The sequence below is a fragment of the Marmota marmota genome, unplaced genomic scaffold (assembly GCF_001458135.2).
Source record: "Marmota marmota marmota unplaced genomic scaffold, marMar, whole genome shotgun sequence".
Taxonomy (NCBI): Eukaryota; Metazoa; Chordata; class Mammalia; order Rodentia; family Sciuridae; genus Marmota; species Marmota marmota.
In genome coordinates, this window is record NW_026000103.1 from 5,030,053 (window position 1) to 5,053,833 (window position 23,781).

At 33.6% G+C, this 23,781-nt stretch overlaps 1 protein-coding gene across 5 annotated transcripts in view; it reads right to left on the minus strand.

The window, feature by feature from the left end:
- Ccdc171 (coiled-coil domain containing 171) overlaps nt 1-23,781 on the minus strand; it is a 391,269-nt gene that overhangs the window by 177,316 nt on the left and 190,172 nt on the right. For all 5 annotated transcript variants that reach the window (XM_048783928.1, XM_048783929.1, XM_048783925.1 and 2 more), the window contains 2 exons: nt 1,792-2,018; nt 842-1,024 (listed from right to left, as the gene is read on the minus strand). In XM_048783928.1, coding sequence (XP_048639885.1) covers nt 842-1,024; nt 1,792-2,018 — 410 coding nt within the window. The remainder of the gene's footprint in view (nt 1-841; nt 1,025-1,791; nt 2,019-23,781) is intronic.

The following is a 23,781-nucleotide window of genomic DNA, read 5'->3' on the forward strand; positions in this document are numbered from 1 at the left end:
AAATGTTAAAACTGTGAATTCCAAATTAACTGAAAGATACATTTTAAAAGTATGTTTAAACAGAAGTTATGCTTACAAACGTGGGTGCTCCAAAGAAAGAAGTACTAAAAGAAGCTCACTGCTAGGTTTAAGAACAAATTTCACATTCGTATTTGTATTAGTTGTTGTCAGTTATGCAACCATTTTGAAGTTTTGGGGTAATCTTTTAACTGTTTATATGCATTAAAAACAGCACCATAGCAGCTCTCACAAATAACTAACTCAACTGTAAACAGAATATGTGGATATCTGTATTTTTATTATGTTTCATCCATTTCATACATATTTTCATCTTGATCTAATGTTATTTGTCACACAGCCTTTCTTTCTCAATTATCTACTGCTTTTATATATACTACAAATCCTTATGGCAAGTTAGACAAATTGAATATTTATTTGGAAAAGTAACTTGATTTCATACTAAATAATCTAATTCATTCAAAATACTCAATATAAGGTGAAAAGAGAGGAAATCTCCTCCCCAAATATTAGGCTCCTTAACTGGAGGCATTTTAAAAGGAAAGTTCTGTGGAGAAAAGAAATCTATTAATGAGACTTTGAATTATTTTTTTAATATGTATTTTTCAGTTTTCAGTGGACACAACATCTTTATTTTATTTTATGTGGTGCTGAGGATCGAACCCAGAGCCCCGTACATGCCAGGCAAGCGTGTTACCACTTGAGCCACATCCCCAGCCCCAAGACTTTGAATTATTTTTAAAAACCAAACAATAAAAGGGGGGAAAAAGACATAGAGATAGAGATAAAACCAAAATCAGTTTTTTAAATCCTATATACTTACAGAGTGCTTAAATTCATTTAACTGCATTTGGAGACCCTGGGCTTTGTCAAGCTCCTTTTTCATTTCATTCACATTGCGTTTGAATTCTGTGACCTCGAGGCGCAGAGAACGGCGTTCCACTTCTGCTGCATGCAGTCTTTGTGTAAATCCAAATATTTGCTTTTGTAATGATGCTGTGCTTTTCTGTTATTAAAAAAGAGCAATTTAAAAAGCAGTAACTACTGATTTACTAACAAATCAATAGCATGAACTATTTTACTAAGTTAAATGTAATTTAGATTATACAAAACTTAGCTATTGCTGAAACTTAGAGGTGAAAGCCTCACTTTACATGTGTCCGATAATTTGGCTTATATGAAATGAACACCTGAAGAAATTAACTAGATGGCTAGAAAACTGAATTGACAGTTATTGGGTCTGATACAAATCTGTGGCACTGTGCATACAGAGAACAGTGTATTTAGAACTCATGCCAGGACTTATGTTTTTTTGTTGTTTTTCTTAATATTTATTTTTTAGTTTTAGGTGGACACAATATCTTTATTTTATTTTTATGTGGTGCTGAGAATCAAACCCAGTGCCTCACGCATGCTAGGCAAGCATGCTACCACTTGAGCCATATCCCCAGCCCAGTACTTATGTTTTTAATTAGAGCTTTATAGTTATACATAGTAGTTGGGTTCATTCTGACAAATTCATTCTCATGAAATTCGATTTCAGTACATAATCCCCCACATTTTCCCTCCCATCCTCCCTCCATTCTCTTTCCTCTACTCTATTGGACTTTCTTTTACTCATCTATTTATTTACATTTGATTTATTTATTGAATTAAAAGTTTACATGAAACCTAAAGACAATCTAAATACATTATATACAAATAATTTAAACCATAAATGAGTCTGATTTTAAATTAAATCTACAGTCCTAAAGTCAGTGTTAAATGACATACCATAATGGGCACATGGCCACGCAAACCATATTTCAGGGCCAATGTGTTTATTTTATGAAGTCCACGGGCCAACCTCTGAACCAGGGAATCTTTTTCTACATATGATATACTCCTGCCATTATGCAGAGGTATACTCTCCATTGCCAGACTAATTTTATCCATGAGTTTTGCAAAAGAATTTTTCGCTGTACCTATGAGTAAATGTCCACAAATTCTGGAATTTGGATCTTCAAAGAAAAAAAAGAAAGGAAAAAAAAGCACAGTATTCAATTAAATTACATATGTACCATAATGGGAACATGGCCATTAATCACAATATGAAAAAAGAATATTTTTAATAGTAATTCATCCAAAGTCACCTCCCACGTTCATTTTCTCCATGAAAAGATGTACACAGAAAGTAGCTTACCTACTCAAGAATATATCTAAAGAAAATCTGCATATATTTATAGTATGTCATTTGCATGGAACACTCCGACACTAAAAATTCATTGCTCTTTTCTTTCTTTTAAAACCTTACATAAAACCATTTTCTATTTACAACTACTACAGCTTGTTACCATGATGCCATACTATTTATATTCTTGGACAAGAAAATATAATTTGCCTTATTCCAAGGCAATTAAAATTTTACAACTACAATTACTTATTTCCCCACAGGATTTCGGTAATCATCCCTCTCATATAATGGACTTGAGGTCCCAGCATATCCAACATAGCCTGCTTACTGCTAGATTCATCAGGTCTGTAATTAATAATTGTGTTTAATGTTGATAAATAAAATTGTCAGTGCTCTTTCTACTAATTGGTATTCCAGATAATGGTTAATAGGTTTATTTATGCCTTCATAAAAGTCGTGTAATTTAGTTTTCCCTCTGCTAGGCAGGTCTTAATCTGTCATTACTTGTCTTTGACACTATCAGTATAAAATGACAAGCATGGAGAGATTATTTATATTCAGTAGTATACCATTCTACATTTCAAGAGTCTCTGCTGTTGGAGTTAATTTAAATCATGTCTTTACACCATAAGCATAAAAAGAAAATTTAGCCAGTTTTACCCAATAAAAACATCTTTTTTAATTGTTGGATTCTGTACGCTTCAATACTAAAGAGCAACACTGACCGAGATGGTGACTGATCAGTGATTCTCTATGGCATAAAGAACTGCCTCATAGAGACCCTATATTCTCAACTTTGAGCTTTAGTCCATTTCACTTATTCCTCAAAGTATAAAAGATAATTTTTAAAATTTATGTAGCAGACAAAATTTGAAAAGCACATTTCTGTAGGGTTATACACCAAAATCAAAATCATAAATTGGATAAAGTATAATATACTACATGTAAAATTTATTTCTATCAATTATTGACTCATTGACTTCTAAGAATATAAATATAAGGTAATGTAAGTTTAATTCTATATGCCATTCCTTGTAAACATACACTCTAAGAATCCCATGGACAAAAGGCATACAGAGTACAATTAAAGTAATTCTTTTGTTAATAGGTTCCTTAAAAGAATTTAGTAGCTTTGCATAACAATCAACATATAATGCAGAATACTGATTAAATGAATTACTGAACATCAGTATGAATTAAATAGTTCATTGTTGAATGAACAGAGAATATTTGTCTATAACATTCAATATAATACACCATTTCAATACTTAATATATGCATTCTCTGTTCATCCAGCTACCTTGTAATTCTTTGTGTTATTTTTCATCTTAAACTTCTGTGCCAGTTTAGCATATATGGATATTTTTTATGTCTATTGGTATAATCATATTTCATTTTACTTCCCTAACAGCTACAACAATACAGAACATAAGAATGCATTCAATAATAACAAGAGAAATTAACTTCAATAATATGTCAAACATTTTTTAAAGACAAAAAACATAAAATCTTGTTTTTGAAAAATATTGAGGGATATGCCAAGGCGTGGTAGCCACCTATAATCCCAGTAGATCCAGAGGCTAAGACAGAATGATCACAAGTTCAAGGCCAGACTCAGCAACTTAGCAAGGCCCACAGCAATTTAGAGAGACCCTGTCTCAAAATAAAAAATAATAAAGACCTGGGAATGTAGAAAATTTTAAAAAGCTCAGTGGTAAATTGTCCCTGGATTAAATCCCCATTACCCACCACCCCTCCAAAATTAAAGAATTTAAAAAGTAAAAAATATTTTCACAATCAAGAGCCTTAAGTGGGCTGGGAATATAGCTCATACTTGCCTTGCATGTGTGAGGTACTGGGTTCAATTCTCAGCACCACATACAAATAAAAAATAAATGTCAACTGACAACTAAGAAAAATATTTTAAAAAACCAGAGCCTTAAAAGCAAAATCAACTATGATTAAATTTTAATGAGTAGTGTTTTTTTTACTACATCACAGAATGTGTTTGTGTAGACAGTGACCACTCTGAAAAGTTAAATGAAATGATAATATAATTCTACAAGACATTCTTCTGAATTTTTAAGAAGTGGGAAACAGAAATACACTCTAAGTTCCTGACTCTCAAGTGAATTACAGTAAGAGTACTAAATAATTTATGAATTAATAAGTAAGAAATGTTTTTACAAAATAGTTCACATTGTACAGTATGGAATACAATTAATTATATATTAAATAAAGAAAATACCCTCTAGTGACACAGTTGTAAAATTATTTGTATAATGATATTGAGAAAAAATAAGGTCACTAAAATTCCTCATATTTACTTGTCTAGACAGTTTTAAGTTTTTCACTTGTTACATTTAACAAATTCTTCTTTATGTTAAATACAGTTATTAGTCACTTTTTTCCATTTAATACAGTCTCATTAAGAAGCAGACCCCAGAGGGATCCAAGATGGCGGGCCAGAGGGAGGCAGCATTCTATGTCACTCTGAGACCTGGGACTCAATAAGTGAGAATACTGCTTCTCTGCAAGTGATATCCCTGCTCCCACACAGGAATCACAACCAACGAGCCATCCAGGGTTCCCCTCAGCATCAGAATAGATCTCCCAACTACTCGCCCATGCAGGACTATGGGATACACTAGGGGAACCATCAACACCCGCGCAGAACTTTCAGCCACGGAGGCTGCTCACATGCAGGACACCCAGCAGCTTCCCACAAATAGGAATTCCAGCCCCACTCCTGTGTGGACCCCCATCTACCAATGTGGGACTCCCCCAGTCTGGGACTCTGCAGCAGCAGGGATAGTCCCTTACATGCAGTACCCTGCCTGCACCTGAGAACTTCACACAGGCTCTGAAGTCAGCTGACAGCCACATACTGCTCAATAGAGCTCATTTCTAACTCACTGTACAACACCATTGCTGAGCTCCCCCCACCAGACCTGACACCCCACCGCTGAAAGCAGGCACCTCCATCACCATCTTCACTAGGGGGAAACTCCCAGTTTGGAACTCCAGCTGGCCAGGTACCCAGCAGCCGCTAACCCAGCACAGTTACACCCTGGTTACCTTCACCATCCTGAGGGCAGAGATAACAGGTAACAACAGATGACCCCACCTACTGGATGAGAAGGGAAGCAGGAAAGATACTGATTTCCAATCAAAACAATCCCTCTGTCTTCCTTCAAGATTTTTTTTTCCCTCTCCCTCTCTATTCTCCGGCCCTCATATCCCCAACACATATGAAAACAAGTACTTTGCATAAATTAGGATTTTGAGGACTGGAAAGTCTGAATAGTATACTACAGTTGTGATATATATATTTTTTCTTTTTTCCCACCAATTTCTATCTTGACATTTTTTTTAATTTTCTTAATATGTATGTGTGTGTTTTATGTACTCTACTGAGTATATTGTAGATAATAATTTAATTCACCATTTCTGCAAATTGTGACCAAACTCTAAATGTCTTATTAGCACACATTTGTTTTTAGAGTGTATATTGTTTTTGTTGGGATCTGATAATGTTGTCTTTCACCTCAGAGGAGAGGTATTAGATCGCTACAGGGGCACTATAAGCCTATAGAGTAAAAACAGTAATGCCTAGGATCCACAGAGCTAGAAGGGAAGACACAAAAGCAATATGAAAAGAAAAGGGAAGAAACTGCCCCAAACAAATCAAGATACCACATTATTAGAATCCACGGCCAACACAACAGAAGAAATTACAGACAAGGAATTCAGGATGTACATAATTAAAATGTTCTGTGAATTAAAGGATGACATAAGAGAGGAAGCAAAAGCTCATTTTGACAAAAAGCTACATAAAGAGATACAGGAAGCAAAAGATTACTTCAATAGGGAGATAAAGGTTCTTAAAAAAAACTGAAATCCTTGAAATGAGAGAAACAATAAACCAAATTAAAAGTTCAATTGAAAGCATCACAAACAGATTAGACCACTTGGAAGACAGGAACTCAGACAATGAAGACAAAATACATAATCTTGAAAAGAATGTAAGCCACACAGTGAAAATGGTAAGAAACCATGAGCTGAACATTAAAGAAATATGGGATAGCATAAAAGACCAAATTTAAGAGTTATTGAGTTAGAGGAAGGAATGGAGTTCCAAACCAAAGGAATGAGCAATCTAGTCAATGAAATAATATCAGAAAATTTTCCAAACATGAAGAATGAATTGGAAAACTAAATTTAAGAGGTTTACAGGACGCCAAATGTACAAAATCACAACAGAGGCACATTATAATGAAAATGTCTAACATAACAGAATAAGGAGAGAATATTAAAAGCCATAAGAGAAAGGAATCAGATTACATACAGGGGAAAACCAATTAGATTATGTGCAAATATTTCAACCCAGACCCTGAAAACTAGAAGATCCTGGAACAACATATATCAAGCTCTGAAAGAAAATGGATGCCAACCAAGAATATTATATCTAGCAAAAATCAAGCTTTAGATTTGAGGATGAAATAAAAACCTTCCATGATAAACAAAAGTTAAAAGAGTTTACAACTAGAAAGCCTACACTACAGAACATCCTCAGCAAAATATTCCATGAAGAGGAATTGAAAAACAACAATGAAAATCAGGAAGGTATTACACTAAAGGAAAAACTAATCAAAGGAGAAACCAAGTCAAGTTAAATAACAAATATAAACAAAATGGCTGGGAATACAAATCATGTCTCAACAGTAACCCTGAATGTTAATGGCCTAAACTCACCAATCAAAAGACATAGGCTAGCAGATTGGATCAAAAAAAGACTCAACAATATGCTGCCTCCAAGACAATCATCTCATACAAAAAGACATCCACAGACTGAAGGTGAAAGGTTGGGAAAAATAATCCTACTCAGATGATGGACTGCAGAAGCAAGCAGGGGTTTCCATCCTCATATTACAAAAAGTACACTTTGAGCCAAAGTTAATCAAAAGGGATAATGAAGGATACTTCATAACGCTTAAGGGAATCACTCATCAGCAAGACATAACAATAATAAATTCATATGCCCCAAACAATGGAGCATCTATGTTCATCAAACAAACTCTTCTCAGGTTCAAGAGTCAAACTGACCACAACACAATAATTCTGGGTGACTTTAACACACCTCTTTCACCACTGGATAGATCTTCCAAACAAAATCTGAACAAAGAAACTACAGAACTCAATAATACCATCAATAACTTAGACTTAACAGACATATATAGAATATTTCATCCTTCAATGAATGAATACACTTTATTCTCAGCAGCACATGGATCCTTCTCTAAAATAGACTATATATTATGCCACAAAGCAACTCTAAGCAAAATACAAAAAAGTAGAGATACTACCCTGAATTCTTTCAGATCACAATGGAATGGAATTAGAAATCAATGATAAAATAAAAAATAAAAGCTACTTCAACACCTGGAGACTAAATAATATGCTACTGAATGAACAAAGGGTTGGAAAAGACATCAAGGAGGAGATAAAAAATTCTCAGAGGTAAATGGAAGACAGATAAAACGTATTAAAATCTCTGGGACACTATGAAGGCAGTACTACCAGGAAAGTTCATTGTATGGAGTTCAATCCTTAAAAGAAAAAAAGCCAACAAAGCCCTAGCAAGCCCTATAAAAAGAAGAACAAATCAACCCCCAAAGCAGTAGAAGACAGGAAATAATTAAAATAAGAGCTGAAATCATGAAATGGAAACAATTGAAAAAGTTGACAAAACAAAAAGTCGGTTCTTCAAAAAAATAAATAAAATTGACAAACCCTTAGCCATGCTAACAAACAGAAGGAGACAGAAAACTCAAAACACTAACATATGTCATAAAAAAGGAAATATCACATCAGATACTACAGAAATACAGAAGATAATTAGAAATTATTTTGAAAACTTGTACTCCAATAAAAGGCATTGGCAAATTTCTAGAGTCACATGATTTGCCCAAATTGAATCCGGATGATATGTGATCTCTCTTTTTCTATTTCCTGAAATGTTCAACATCTTTAGAAATTAAAGAAATGCAAATCAAAACTATTCTAAGATTTCATCTCACTTGAGTAGAATGGCAGCTATCAAGAATACAAACAACAATAAATGTTGGCGAGGATGTGGGGGAAAAGGCACACTCATACATTGCTGGTGGGACTGCAAATTGGTGCAGCCAATATGGAAAGCAGTATGGAAATTCCTTGGAAAACTTGGAATGGAACCACCATTTGACCCAGCTAACCCTCTCCTTAGTCTATACCCAAAGGACTTAAAAACAGCATACTACAGAGACACAGCCACATCAGTGTTTATTGCAACACAATTCACAATAGCTAAACTGTGGAACCAACCTAGATGCCCTTCAGTAGATGAATGGATAAAGAAAATGTGGTATATATACACAGTGGAATATTACTCAGCAATAAAAGAGAATAAAATCATGACATTTGCAGGTAAATGGGTGGTGCTGGAGAATATAATGCAAGGTGAAGTTAGCCAATCCCAAAAAACCAAATGCCAAATGTTTTCTCTGATATAAAGAGGCTGATTCATAGTGGAGTTGGGAGGGAGAACATGGCAAGACCACACAAACTCTAGATAGGGCAAAGGGGAGGGAGTGGAAGGGAGGGGGAAATGGGTGTAAAAAAGATACTGGAATGAGATGGACATCTTTACCCTAACTACACATATGAAGACAAGAATGGTATGAATATACTTTGTATACAACCAGAGATATGAAAAATTCTGCTCTATATGTGTAATATGAATTGTAATGCATTCTGCAGTCATATATAACAAATTAGAATAAAAAATTTGAAAAAAAAAAGAAGCAGACCCCAGGGCTAAGGCTGCAACTCAGCAGTAGAACATTTGCCTAGTACACGTGAAGACACCAGGAATGATCTCCAGCACTGCAAAAAGAAAAAGAAAGAAAAAGCAGACGCTATATTCTGAAATTGTTTTTTCCAAAAGAAAGGGCAAAACTACATAACTTCAGTTAAAATCTTCAAAAAAAAATCCCAAAGAATTGTATCAACCACTGTTTCTAAACCTGTGGACTATAGATTTCATAGAGGGGCAGTAGGGAATTCGAAAAGTTTATAGTAAAAGTTCCTTCATGTTAACACTTCCATTTTTACCTTTATCCCTAACAAAACATATACATGAATAATTTATGCTCATAGTGTTGTGAGTAATAAAATTAAGTCTTTTGATAATATTACAAAAGTCAATTGCTACTAAAAATACAACTAACAAGGGAAAAGAGCAGCCCACAATATTCTTTTCTAATTAAAATGGATAACCACAGACACTACTGGAATCCAGAAGATCATCAGAAAATATTCTGAAAATGTATGCCCCAAGAAACTAGAAAATCTTGAAGATATTCAAAAATTCCTAGAGACATATGACCTACCCAAATTTTACCAGGAGTATACAGAAAACTTAAACAGATCAATTTCAAGTAATGAAAGTGAAGCTGCTATCAAAAGTCTTCTCAAAAAGAAAAGCCCAATACTGGATATATTCTTGGCCAAGTTCTACCAGACCTTTAAGGAAAAACTAATACCTATCCTCCTCAAATTATTCCATGAAATAGAAAATAAATTATTCCATGAAATAGATGGAACACTGCCAAATTCATTCAACGAAGCCAGTATCACCCTGATATCAACACTAGAGAAAGACACAGCAAAGAAAGAAAACCTCAGATCAATATACTCGATGAACATATACAAAAAAATTCTTAATAAAATGTTGGCAAACTGCACATAAAAACACATTAAAAAGATAGTGCACCATGATCAAGTAGGTTTCATCCCAGGATGCAAGGTTGGCTCAACACACAGAAATCAATAAATGTAATTCACCACATAAACAGACAAAAGACAAGAATCACATGATTCTCAATAGAGGAAGAAAAAGCATTTACCAAAGTACAGCACCCATTTGTGTTTAAAATACTAGAAAAACTATGGATTAAAGGAACTTATCTCAACATTGTAAAGGCTATATATCACAAACCCAAGGCCAACATTATTCTGAATGGAGAAACTGAAAGCATTCCCTCTACAAACAGGTACAAGACAAGAATGCCCACTTTCACCACTCATATTCAACATAGTCCTTGAAACTCTAGCCAAAGCAATAGGCAAGAGAAGGAAATTGAAGGGATATAAATAGGAAAAGAAGAGCTCAAATTATCTCTGTTTGCTGATGACATGATCCTGTATTTAGAAGACAAAAAAAAAAAAAAAAAAAAAAAAACACCACCGGAAAGACTTTTAGAGCTCATAAATGATTTAGCAAAGTATCAAAAGTATCAAGTACAAGATAAACACCCATAATCAATCGCCTTGTATATTCCAATGATGAATCTGCCAAAAAAGAAATTACGAGGAAGGAAGGAAGGAAATACTTGGGAATCAATCGAACAAAAGAGGTGAATCTTTTTCAATGAAAACTATAGAACACTAAAGAAAGAAATTGAAAAATATCTTAGAATCTTAGAAGATGGAAAGACTTTCCATGTTCTTCAATAGGCAGAATTAATATTATCAAAATACTTCCATACTCCCAAAAGCACTAAACAGATTCGACACAATTCCCATCAAAATTCCAATGATGTTCTTCACAGAATGAAAAAAAGCAGTTATAAAATTTGTTTGGAAAAATAAAGAGGCCCATAATAACCAAAGCAATCCTGGCAAGAAAAGTAAAGCAGGAGGCATCACAAACTAGACCTGAAATCATACTGCAGAGCTACAGTAACAAAACTAGCATGGTACTGGCACTAAAACAGGCATGAAGACCAATGAAATAGAAGACACAGAGACAAACCCACATAAATACAGTTATCTCATACTAAAAAAAAAAGGCACCAAAAACATACATTGGAAAAAAGATAGCCTCTTCAACAAATGGTGCTAGGAAAAATGGAAATACATATGTTGTAGAATGAAATTTAACCCCTATCTTTTACCCTATACAAAACTCAACTCAAAGTGCAAGAAATTAAACCAGAAACCATGGGCCTACTAGAAGAAAATGTAGGCCCAACATGCCAACATGTCGACTAAAGAACTAACTTCCTTAACAAGAGATTCACTCATACATTGCTGTTAGGACTGCAAATTGGTACAACCACTCTGGAAAGCAGTATGGAGATTCCTCAAAAACCTAGGAATAGTACCACCATTTGACCCAGCTATCCCACTCCTCATTATATATCCAAAGGATTTTAAATCAGCATACTACAGTGACACAGCCATATCAATGTTTTTAGCAGCACAATTCAAATAGCTAAGCTATGGAGCCAACCTAGGTGCCCTTCAACAGATGAATGAATAAAGAAAATGTGGTATATATACACAATAGAGTATTACTCAGCTGTAAAAAAGAATGATGTTATGGCATATGCTGGTAAATGGATAAAACTGAAGACTATCATACTAAGTAAAATAAGCCAGTCCCCAAAACTCATAGGTTTAATGTTTTCTCTGATATATGGAAGCTAATCCAAAATAAAGGAGGGAATTTAAAAAAAGAATAGAAGAAAGACTGATGGAGTAGACAAAGTAGAATAAAGGGAAGGGAAGAAGGATGGGCTATGGAAAGACAATGGATCAATCTTTCCTATGTACTTTCCTATATACATATATATATAAATATACCACAGTGAGTCTCACCATCATGTGCATCCACAAGATACTAATTAAAAACAAAAATCTGGATCAGTACAATAGAGGGAAGGTAACAGGGAGAAAGAGCCCAGGAGGGAAAGGGGAAGTACTTGGGACTAAATTAGAACAAACTATATTTCATGCTTTTAAAATTATGTCAAAATGAATTCTATTGTCATGTACAAGTAAAAAGAATCAATAACAAGTAAAATAGAGTTCTAATATTCATAAAAAGATTGGGAAACACTCCTTTAACCAAAAAGAAGTAATAAATAGTGTTAACAATAATGGGTATAATAATATTAATAGATAATAATGAGTAATGTTCATAGGTCAGTAGTATGAGCAACATAAACTGTTAACTGCATGAAATTCTGGCTCACTTCTACATTTGGTAATATTTTATAATCTTTTACATCTCCATCTCCCTTGCCACAGTCCCCACATTCTGTCCTTAACATTTCTCCAATCCTTTCAATTTTCCCTGTGATCAAGGTCACATCTCACCTACATTACTGCAAGAGTCTTTCTATTCTTCTCCAGTATTTCCCTCTTCATTCCATCCTTCACACTGTGGACAGAATGACTTACAGCACACAAATAAGATCTTGTCATACCCTCTGATTTTAAGCCTTAGTGACTCTCTTCAGATACAGGAATAAATTTCAAACTCCTTAAACATAGCTGAAAAGGTCTAAAAATCTAGTTAGTCCCTGATTACTTTCCAAGGAACGCTTTTCACTATTATCTCTTATTTATATGCAACACTTTTCTAGTGACTTCAACACAACACAACCTTCAAGAATTCCTTGTTTTCAAAAGCTATGCTTGTGTCTCTAAACTATTAAAAAAATTGAGAAATGTGAACATGGAGATCAGTTTTCAAACTTTGGACCAAATCATTGCAATGTGCTTCAAAGCAGTGATATATTAAAAAAATTAAAAACTGTAAAAAAAAAAAAGTAAAAGTATATAAAGATTTACACTCCTGGGAAAGAACAGTATGACACTGGTACTAGAAGAGATAGGAGACCCATAAAGTGAACAGAGAGACAAGAAATAGATCCAAGTACCTATAACTTAATGAATGATTAATGGCATATCTTAATTAGGGAAAGGAATGACTGCTAAAATAAAAAAACTTTGGCACTAGCTGGTCATATAGATGTAAAAAAGCCTAATCATTTTCTTACTATTTATACCAAAAATAATTTCAGATAAATTCAAGATTTAATGTGAAAAGTACAGACTAAAATATGGGCAACAGAATCTGAAGAAAGGCCAGCCTGCAATATGGCCCCGATATCAAAACCCTACAAAAACACATCAAGGAAAGAAAACTTCAGACCAATACCCTTGATGAACATAGATGCAAAAATGCTCAACAAAATTCTGGCAAATCGCACACAAAAACATAAAAAAGATAGCGTACCATGATCAAGTGGGATTCATCCCAGGGATTCGGGGTTGGTTCAACATATGGAAATCAATAAACATAATTCATTATATTAATAGACTTAAAAATAAGAATCATGATCATCTCAATAGATGCAGAAAAAGCATTTGACAAAACACAGCACACCTTCATGTTCAAAACACTAGAAAAACTAGGGATAGTAGAAACATACCTCAACGTTGTAAAAGTTATATATGCTAAACCCAAGGCCAGCAATATTTTAAATGGAGAAAAAAATGAAAGTATTTCCACTAAAAACTGGAAGAAAAGGATGTCCTCTTTCCCCATTTTTTTTCCAGCTTCCATTTTTCTTTTTTAATTTTTTTGGTAGTACAGAGAGGATGGAACCTAGGGCCTCACACATTGAAGTCAAGTGCTCTACTACTGAGCTATAACCCCAATCCCCCTCCTTGTCTCATATGCTATAGTTTTATGTATTACATCACCATAAATTTTTTTAATATTTTTTAGTTGCAGATGGACATAATACCTTTATTTTGTTTATTTAGTTGTATGTGGTGCTGGGGATCATACCCAGGGACTCACACATGCTAGGCAAGTGCTCTACCACTGAGCCACAACCCCAGCCCTCACCATTTTTATTTAACATCATCCTTGAAACTCCAGCCAGAGCAATTAGACAAAAGAAAGAAATGAAGAGATACAAATTCATAAAGAAGAATTCAAACTATCACTATTTGCTGATGAAATGATTCTATATCTAGAAAATCCAAAAAAAAATCCACCAGAAAACTTCTAGAACAAATAAATTCAGCAAAGTAGCAGGATATAAAATCAACACCCATAAATCAAACGCATTCCTATACATCAGCGATGAATCCACTGAAAGAGAAATTAGGAAAACTACTCCATTCACAATAGCCTCAAAAAAATGAAGTAAAATCCCTTAGGAATCAATCAAGAAGTGAAAAACCTCTACAATGAAAACTATGGAACACTAAACAAAAAGACTGAAGAAAACCTCAGAAGATGGAAAGATCTCCCATGGTCCTGAATAGGCAGAATTAATATTGTCAAAATGGATATACTACCAAAAGCATTATACAGATTTAATGCAATTCCTATTAAAATCCCAATGACATTCTTTATAGAAATAGAAAAGGCAATCATGAAATTTATTTGAAAAAAATAAGAGACCCAGGATAGCTAAAACAATCCTTAGCAAGAAAAGTGAAGCAGGAGGCATCACAATACCAGACCTTAAACTATACTGTAGAGCTATAATAACAAAAAACGGCACAGTATAGGCACCAAAACAGACTTGTAGACCAATGGCACAGATTAGAGGACACAAAGACAAACCCACATAAATATGGTTATCTCATACTAGACGAGGGTGCCAAAAATATTCACTGTAGAAAAGATAGCCTATTCAACAAATGGTGCTGGCAAAACTGGAAATCCATATGTAGCAAAATGAAATTAAACCTCTCTCTCTCACCCTGCACAAAAATCAACTCAAAGTGGATCAAAGACATACGCACTAGAACAGAGACCCTACACTTAATAGAAGAAAAAATGGGCCCAAATCTTCAGCACATCGGCCTAGGATCTGGCTCCCTTAACAAGACTCCTAACGTGCAAGAAGTAAAATCAAGAATCAATAAATGGGATGGATTCAAATTAAAAAGCTTCTCCCCAGCAAAGGAAACAATTAATATCGTGAAGAGAGGGCCTACAGATTGGGAGAAAATCTTTACCACATCCACCTCTGATAAAGCATTAATTTCTAGGTTATAAAAAGCACTCAAAAACCTTAACACCAAAAAAACAAATAACCCAATCAATAAATGGAACTGAACAGACACTTCACAGAAGAAATATAATTAATCAACAAATATATGAAAAAAGTGTTCAACATCTCTAGCAATTAGAGAAATGCAAATCAAAACTACTTTAAGATTTCATCTCACTCTTGTCAGAATGGCAATGATCAAGAATACAGGCAACAATAAATGTTGGCAAGGATGTGGTGAAAAAGGCACACTCAAAATTGCTGCTGAGACTGTAAATTGGTGCAACCACTATGGAAAGCAGTATGAAGATTCCTCAGAAAACTGGGAATGGAACCACCATTTGACCCAGCTATCCCACTCCTTGGTTTATACCCAAAGGACTTAAAATCAGCATACTATAGTGACACAGCCACATCAATGTTTATAGCAGCTCAATTCACAACAGCTAGACTATGGAACCAACCGAGGTGACCCTGAATAGATGAATGGATAAAGAAAATGTGGTATATATACTCAATGGAATATTATTCAGCTTTAAAGAAGAGTGAAATTATGGCATTTGCAGGTAAATGGTTGGAGTTAGAGAATATGATGCTAAGCAAAATAAGCCAATCCCACAAAACCAAAGGCCAAATGTTTTCTCTAATATGCAGATGCTAATTCACAATAAGGTGGGGGGCACTAGGGAGAATAGTGTTACCTTAGATTATGTAGAGGGAAGTGATAGGAGGGGAGGAGAGGGGATGTGGGATAGGAAAGATAGTAGAATGAAACAGACATTATTACTGTATGTGTATATGTGACTACATGACAAATATGATTCTGCAACATGTACACTCAGAAAAATGAGAAATTATATACCATCTATGTATGATATATTGAAGTGCATAAATGCATTCTACTGTCATGTATAACTAATTAAAATTATAAAAAATTAAAAATTATAAAACATAAATATAAGCAATATACTTATCCACTTCATTTCTAATATATACAAATATTATTTATATCTTGTCACTTTCTTTTAAATCAATTTTGAATGACTTTCATATATATCCTTTTAAAATAAAGATATTCAACCAGGAGGAATTAAATCACAACCAATACAACTGCATTAGGTTAATATAAAAAAGTAGCAAATTAGTATCATGTATAACTAATTAAAACAAATTTAAAATTAAAAAAAAAAAAGGAATGGCCAGCCTGCCAGGTGCACTGGTGAACTCCTATAATCCCAGTGGCTCAGGAGGCTGAGGCAGGAGGATCTTCAGTTCAAAGCCAGCCTTAGCAACTTAGGGAGGCCCTAAGCAACTCAGTGAGACCCTGTCTCTAAATAAAATACAAAATAGGGCTGGGGATGTAGCTCAGTAGTTAAGTTCCCCTGAGTTCAATCTCTGGCACAAAAAAAAAAGAAAAAAAAGTAGCTCTTCTATAGTACATCTCCATAAAAAATCATAAGTAGATGATTAATAATTTAACTATATAAAATGCCATAAAAAATTAAAATGGAAACTAGAAAAACTATCTGTGTTATAAATGGCAAAGTGACAATATAAATGACTATATGATAAGTTTTTATTCTTTATAATTCTACAAGAAACAATAAAATAAAAAACAAAAAAAAAATTAAAAACATGATGGTATAATTTGTAAAAGAATATGAATGAGCTGAAAACAAATGAAAAGATATACAACCTAATAATAAAATCATAGAAATAAGTAATAATATGGTGTCTTTTGCCTTTCACACTAATCAAGATGAAAAGACTATCAAAACTTTGTCTGCCAAATGTGTTATGGGAAATCCAGAATTCTCAGTCAGTATTGTTCATATGTAGTATAAAGCAACTTTTATGAAAGAAAATATTTTGCTAAATGTAAAATATATAATCCTGTTTCTTAAGAATTGAGTCAAGAAAATAATTGCATAAGTCAAACTTGTATATGAATAAACATGTTAACTATAGCATGGTTTATTATGGTATTGTTTAAAATAGTGAAAAAAAGAAATATCAGTATCAACAGATTTTCTGAGTAAATTATAGTACATATATAGTGCAATATCTTAATTATATACAATTAATGATATAGATTTACGTTACTGACATGGAAAGACATTCATTATCCATTAACTAAGGGGGAAAAAAAACTACAATGACACATGATGGCATGTAAATTTTGTGTGTTTGTGTGCATATGTTTGCACACAGGTATGGAATATTTGTAGAAATCATCAAAATGTTAAGAATGAATAAGGATAACTCTAGGTGATTTTCATTTCTTCTGTGCAGATTTCTGTACTATCTGAAGGATTTACACTAAGCACAAGCACTTTTATAGAAATAATAAAACTATTTCCAAAAGTTCTACATAAACCAAGTGAAGAGGCACAGGCTTTTAATCCCATGACTCAGAAGGCTGAGGCAGAAAAATCCTAAGATCTTTGCCAGACTGTACAACTTAGCAAGACCTTGTCTCAAAATAAAAATAAAAAGTGCTAGAATTGTAATTCAGTGGTAGAGTGCCCTGGGTTAATTCCCCAGTACCACCAAAAAATAATAATAATAGTGAGTTAAATTAAATTAAAATTAAGTAAAGCATTATGTAGTGCCTTCTTCATTAATTCATTAAACGGGTAACTATTGAGTATCTCATATATATGGAAAGACACTGTGTTGTGCAATGGGGAAAGGAGACCCATAACACTGATTAAGACTCAGAAATTGGGGCTGGGGTTGTAGCTCAGTGGTACAGTGCTTGCTTAGCACTTCTGAGGCACTGGGTTCCATCCATAGTACCACATAAAAATAAATAAAATAAAGCTATTGTGTCCATCTACAACTAAAAAAAAAAAATTTTTAAAGACTCAATAGTTCTTGTTTCTATCAGACAATTTATAGGTATAAGTATCTAAATAGGGCCATCCAAAATCAAATCTTAACAACTAATATTTGGGGTAATAAAGAAAGCAGAGGTCTTAATCATTTCTGAGCTGTGGGCACCTCTCATAGTTTAGTAGAATCTAGCCTTCCCTTCTCAAAATAATCATTCTAAAGCCATGAATCAAAATATGTGGAATATAAATGAAACAAATTTTACTAAAATATGGCTATCAAAATATTTTATATTTGAGTATTAATCCTTTAAATATAAGATAATATATAAAAGATAAATTAAGATTGATTTTTAAAAGACATAGCACAGTGATTGTTGTTGCTTAGATAAACTAAGAATGCTAAACCTATGGAGTGGTCTTTCATAGGCATCATGTCCAACATCATGTTGGACATCAGATAATTTCTCATTTTTTAATATTGAAAAATGATAAAAATCCTGATTTACACTCACATACTACTACAAATATAATTAAAACTTCCACAGTTCACTTTATAAAGTTGTAAGCTTCTCTCAAAAAATAACAGAATTCTCCAATACTTTTAAATTCAAAACCTATTGTACTTAAGTTTTTTATCCTAAAGTCTATGAATTCACCTTTGCCTAGGTGAAAATATTCAATACAATTTGTAATGGAAAAAAAAAAGATTGTGAATATATGGTTCAAATTTGATACTATAAAGGTAAAGGTAACTACAGTAACTCTTTTAAATTAGTTCTGAATTATTTCCAGGTGCCTATAGGGTGCTCTTTCAAGGAAAATAAAGAGAATCATGTTTTTATGTATGCTAGAAAGCAACAGACAGAAAAAAAACATATAACCTTCCTTTGACAGTTGAACAACTACTACGTGCAGATTTGTCCTTTAACTTGGCTCACTATACTGCACCAGCATTCATCTGTATATGAGAACATTATAATAACTTGCGGTATATGTGATGGGTCTCATGCTGATTAATAAAGGTGAATTTAAACACTGAGCTGCAATTGTTGTATGATATAAAATATCTGTGGTTTCTATGAGTAATATCACTCTGTTGATAACACTATCATGGTCTGTCATCACCACTCACAATTGAAGGAAATGCCAAAGTTTAGTTAGTGTTTTGCAAAATAAGATACAATTTTTTTTCCATCCAAGAGTCCACAGACTGTCCTTCTCTTCCTGAATTCCGTCCATGGACTCCTTTGAGAAGGGTTCTATGAACCCCTCCAGTTGGGAAACACCTTGTCTAAGGAATATAACTACCCAATCATAGGTCCATATTTCTGAGCCTCTGCCTCTATGTCAAATTTAATAAAAAGAAAACGACATAGCTGGGCTAGTTTAGTCAAAGAACTACAAATATAGTATCATGCTCTCACATTTTATCGAAGATCAATGTTAGCAACACAATGTAAGCAAAACTTCTTCATCTTCTATGAAGTTGCTTTTAAAGATAGAAACTATGATGTTTTAATATTTCCAATATGATAATCCATATAATAATTTCCTATTCAAGTTTAGTAGCAGGAAAAAAGTTTGTTCCATGTTTGGAGACATATAGGATATCTCACATCTAGAAAAATGAGCAGTTCAGTTTGGCAGAGTTGTGGTTTATTATTGAGAGCACTGATAAGTGAGACTGTAGAAACATGAGAATCACATCATGGGTCTTACATACCTAGTTGAACAGTTAATTCATACAGTAAGGAACGGGGAATATTACTGATACTGAAGACAAAGATAAGCAACAGACTATGGCACTGCTTAAATGCATTAACTAATTCAACCCTTACTAAAACCTAATGAGATGTAACTGTAGTCATTTAAAAGTGTGAGAGAAGCAATTAAAAATTGTGTATATTCATTTGTATTAAAGTACACATAAAACAACTTGATATAAATATTAATCATCTTCTTAAATAGGGAAACTAAATGAAATTTAAATTAACTTCCTCATATTCTTCAATGCTTTATAATGCTCCAAATTACTTCTTTGCAGAAACAGAGAGAAGAGTGAAGGAAGGAATAAAAGGAAGTTGCATCTAAGAGTGGATGCCTATTAGTAGGCTAAAACGTAACACACACAAACACACAGAAAAAAAACATAGAGGTAAGACAAAAGCAAAAGGGCTGAGACAGAAAGTAGACCAATAGAAATGTAAAATACAGAGAGTAAGAGTAAGAATATAGCAACTCCTAAGTTTTTATTTTTGGTACTATTTAGTGGATGGTCATGCCAAATACAAAAAGCATTTTCAAGGGGAAGTTTTGGAATTAAAAAGAGGAGTAAAATTTTGAACAAGCTGAATTTGAGGTCTTTTTAGGATGTCTATAGTCAGCTAGGTACACAGGCTTTAAGTTTAAGGCTGAGAGCTGGGTTAAAGATAAGATATGGGAGTCATCAGTTTTCAGATGGTAAATAAAGCACTAGTTATACATGGATCCTCTAAGGAATACAAGGAGTAAAAAGGATAGCTAAAGAAAGAATCATAGGGCACACACATGTTGGAAGGACAGGCTCAAGAAGAGTCCATGAAGAACAGTATCTGAATGGAAGGGGGAGAAACAGGCATGACATCAAGGAATCAAAGGAGTCTAGAAAAAGAAGTGATCAACAATGTCAAATGCCAAAGCAAGAACAAGTCAGTCAGTGGTCTTCAAACTTGTTCACTAACATACACCATTTTTTTAAAGCTATGAATATTATAATAGGAAGAAGAATGGCCTCTCCAAAGAGGTCTACATCCTAATCCCTAGAACCTATGAAAATGCTATGACAGTGAGACAGAATTAAGGTTGCTAATCTGCTGTTAAAGTGGGAGATTCTTCTGTATTATGACAATAGACCCAATGTAATCATCAGAGTTCTTTAAGGCAGAAAAGGAAAGCAGAAGAGGTTGGAGTCAGAGAAAGATCTGATGCTATGCTGCTCACTAAGAAGATGGGACTAAGGGCCACAAATAAGCTAAAGAATGCAGATAGCCTTTAGGTGCTAGAAAAGCAAACAGACTCATCCCCACAGCCTCACAAAAGAACGCAGCCCTGCCAACACCTTCCTTTTAGTCCAATAAGACCTATTTCAATCTTGTGATCACCAGAACTCTAAGAATAAATCTGTGTTATTTTAAGCAAAGACTATGGAAATTTGTTACCCCAAATCTAATATGTAAGCCCTCATATACCTTTGACATCTAAAAATTCTTATCATATGTTTAACTAGTTGTAAAGCATATTATTTCTGGTATGTTGTAAATGTTGGCATTTTTTTAAAGTCATATATCCCTCCTCTAAATATAGAGAATCTAAATATTTTGAAGATTTTTCCCTTATCATCATCCATTTTTAAAAAATAAGTTCTTAAACAATCAGAAATTTTATCTCATTTGTCTTCTCCAAAATTTCACAATTCTACCCATTTTCTGTCACATAAATTACTTATTGTAACACAGACCTTATACCTATCATAATTTTCTATAATTTAAATATGTATATAAGTTAAAATTGAAAATATTTTCATTTTCTGTCACTGTGAGAAGAGCTATGTGATAAAGCTGTTGTTAGTTGCATACATAATTGATCTAAAAATATTTTTGATAATTAAGTACTCAAGTTCTTTTAAAATAATGCATTTTTATCTACTTATTTAAGCAACAATAGATAACTATTACTATTGGAAAAACAACATCATTTCAACATCAATTCCCTTCCTATTTTTGTTTTATACAAGCAAAATAAGTATAAGCAAATAAATATGAAAGGAGATACAACTCTAATGTCCATCAATAAGTAATGGGTAAATAAGTTTTGGTATAGCCATAGGATGAAATACTACTCAATTTTTTACAAAAAGAAACTACAGTCACAGGGAACATAGATGAATCTCACAAACAAGCTAAGCAAAGAATTCAGACATTAAAGAACACATACTGGATGTGTAGTAAGGAATTTGGCTTTACCTAGAGAAATGTGGAGCTTTTCTCAGCTCCTGGGAGATAATATCTAAAACCTTGGAATTTCTGGAGCATTTGAGGTGTCTTTATTACTCTGGAAGGTGTCTCAAAGGCCACACCAAATAGTTTAAACTAGTGAGATGACTAATGCTGGACATCTGATAGTTTATGCTAATGCGACGACATAGGATAGGAGCTGGTCATTCCAGAAAGACCAATTATATGACTAGAAGGTTGGGTACTTGAACCATATATCAACTCAACCTTCAGAGAGGAGAAGGGAGTTGAAGGTGAAGTTTAACAATGCAACCCATGATCTAATCAATTATCACTACATAATGAAGCTTCAATTAAAAATCTCTGGACACTGAAGCACCAAAGAGCTTTCTGGTTTGATAATAACTCCATGTGTATTATCATATATCACAGCAACTCTTTCAGTCAACAATAAAAGACTCATAATTGGAGCCCTCCCAGTCTTTACCCAAGCATCTCTTCTTTGGACTGTTTATTTTTTTACTTGTTCCCTTTTGCTATAGTAAGACTACGATATAAAATATAAGTTTCCCAAATTCTATGCATTATTCTAGCATATTATCTAACCTGATGAAGCCTATATGAATCCCCAACTTGTAGCCAGCTGGACTGAAGTGACGTGGTTCTGAAAACCCCAGAAATTGCAATATCTAAAGTAAAAGAAGTGCAGTAGGATGGTTCCCTTGACCTGTGCAGTTTGGTTAAACTCCTTTACAAGTATAACTCAAATTTTATGAAAATTAAGAAGTTCTTGAGGAAATAAAACTGAAGTAAGAGAAAAGAGATCAGTTAGGTGTAATGGGTAACTGATTGTAAAACAGGTGAAGAAAATATTCTATATATTTTCTTACATACACTCTAACATACACATGTTTAAAATTCATCCAATTTTATAACTAAATGCATTTAGTTATTTCATTGCATGTAAATTATATCCCCAATATATTTGATTTAAAAAGAAAAGACAAAAATTCCTTTGTCTATTATTGAGAATGTTGTTCATTCTATCATAATATCCCTTTTTAATTAAGAACTGCAGTCTGGATGCTGTGGTACAGGCCTATAATCCCAGCAACTCAGAAGGCTGCCACAGGAGGATTGCAAGTTCAAGAACAGCCTCAGCAATTCATCAAGATGCTGCTAATAAATAAATAAGTAAATAGCTGCTGGGGCTATAGCTCAGTGGAGCCCCTGAGTTCAAGCTGCAAAACTGCAACAACAACAACAAAAAATCATTGACAACTGAATCCTCAGACCCAAATTTGATCACATGTTTATAAGCCATCACACTTTACTTTTTCAGTGTCATTCCTGGCTTGAATTTGTTTCCAACTTTTTTTCTTAAATTTTAATGAATATTATATAGTCATGCTTTACAAGTATTATAAGTGCCATATTTTTCTTTCTGGAAAAAGGCAGTAGCAAATTTTTTTCCTAAATATTTATGTAATATTTTGGTATAGATTTGAGGGGAAATTCTTTCTTTCATTCTTTTATTCAAACCTGAAAAGATAACTATGTTGCTTTGTTTGATAGCATCTGAATATTCAACTTAACCTTTCTAAAAACTGGGTTCAGGCTCTTTGAAGATACCCAGAAACTACAATACATTTTGGTTTTGTACATTATTTTGTAACTGCATTAATAAATATATTCTATAAAAGATGTGACAATGAGGGGCTGGGATTGTGGCTCAGCGGTAGAGCGCTCACCTAGCACGGGCAGGACCAGGGTTTGATTCTCAGCACCACATAAAAAAAAAAAAAAATAAAGGCACTATTTTGTGTCCATCTACAAAAAAAAAAAAAAAA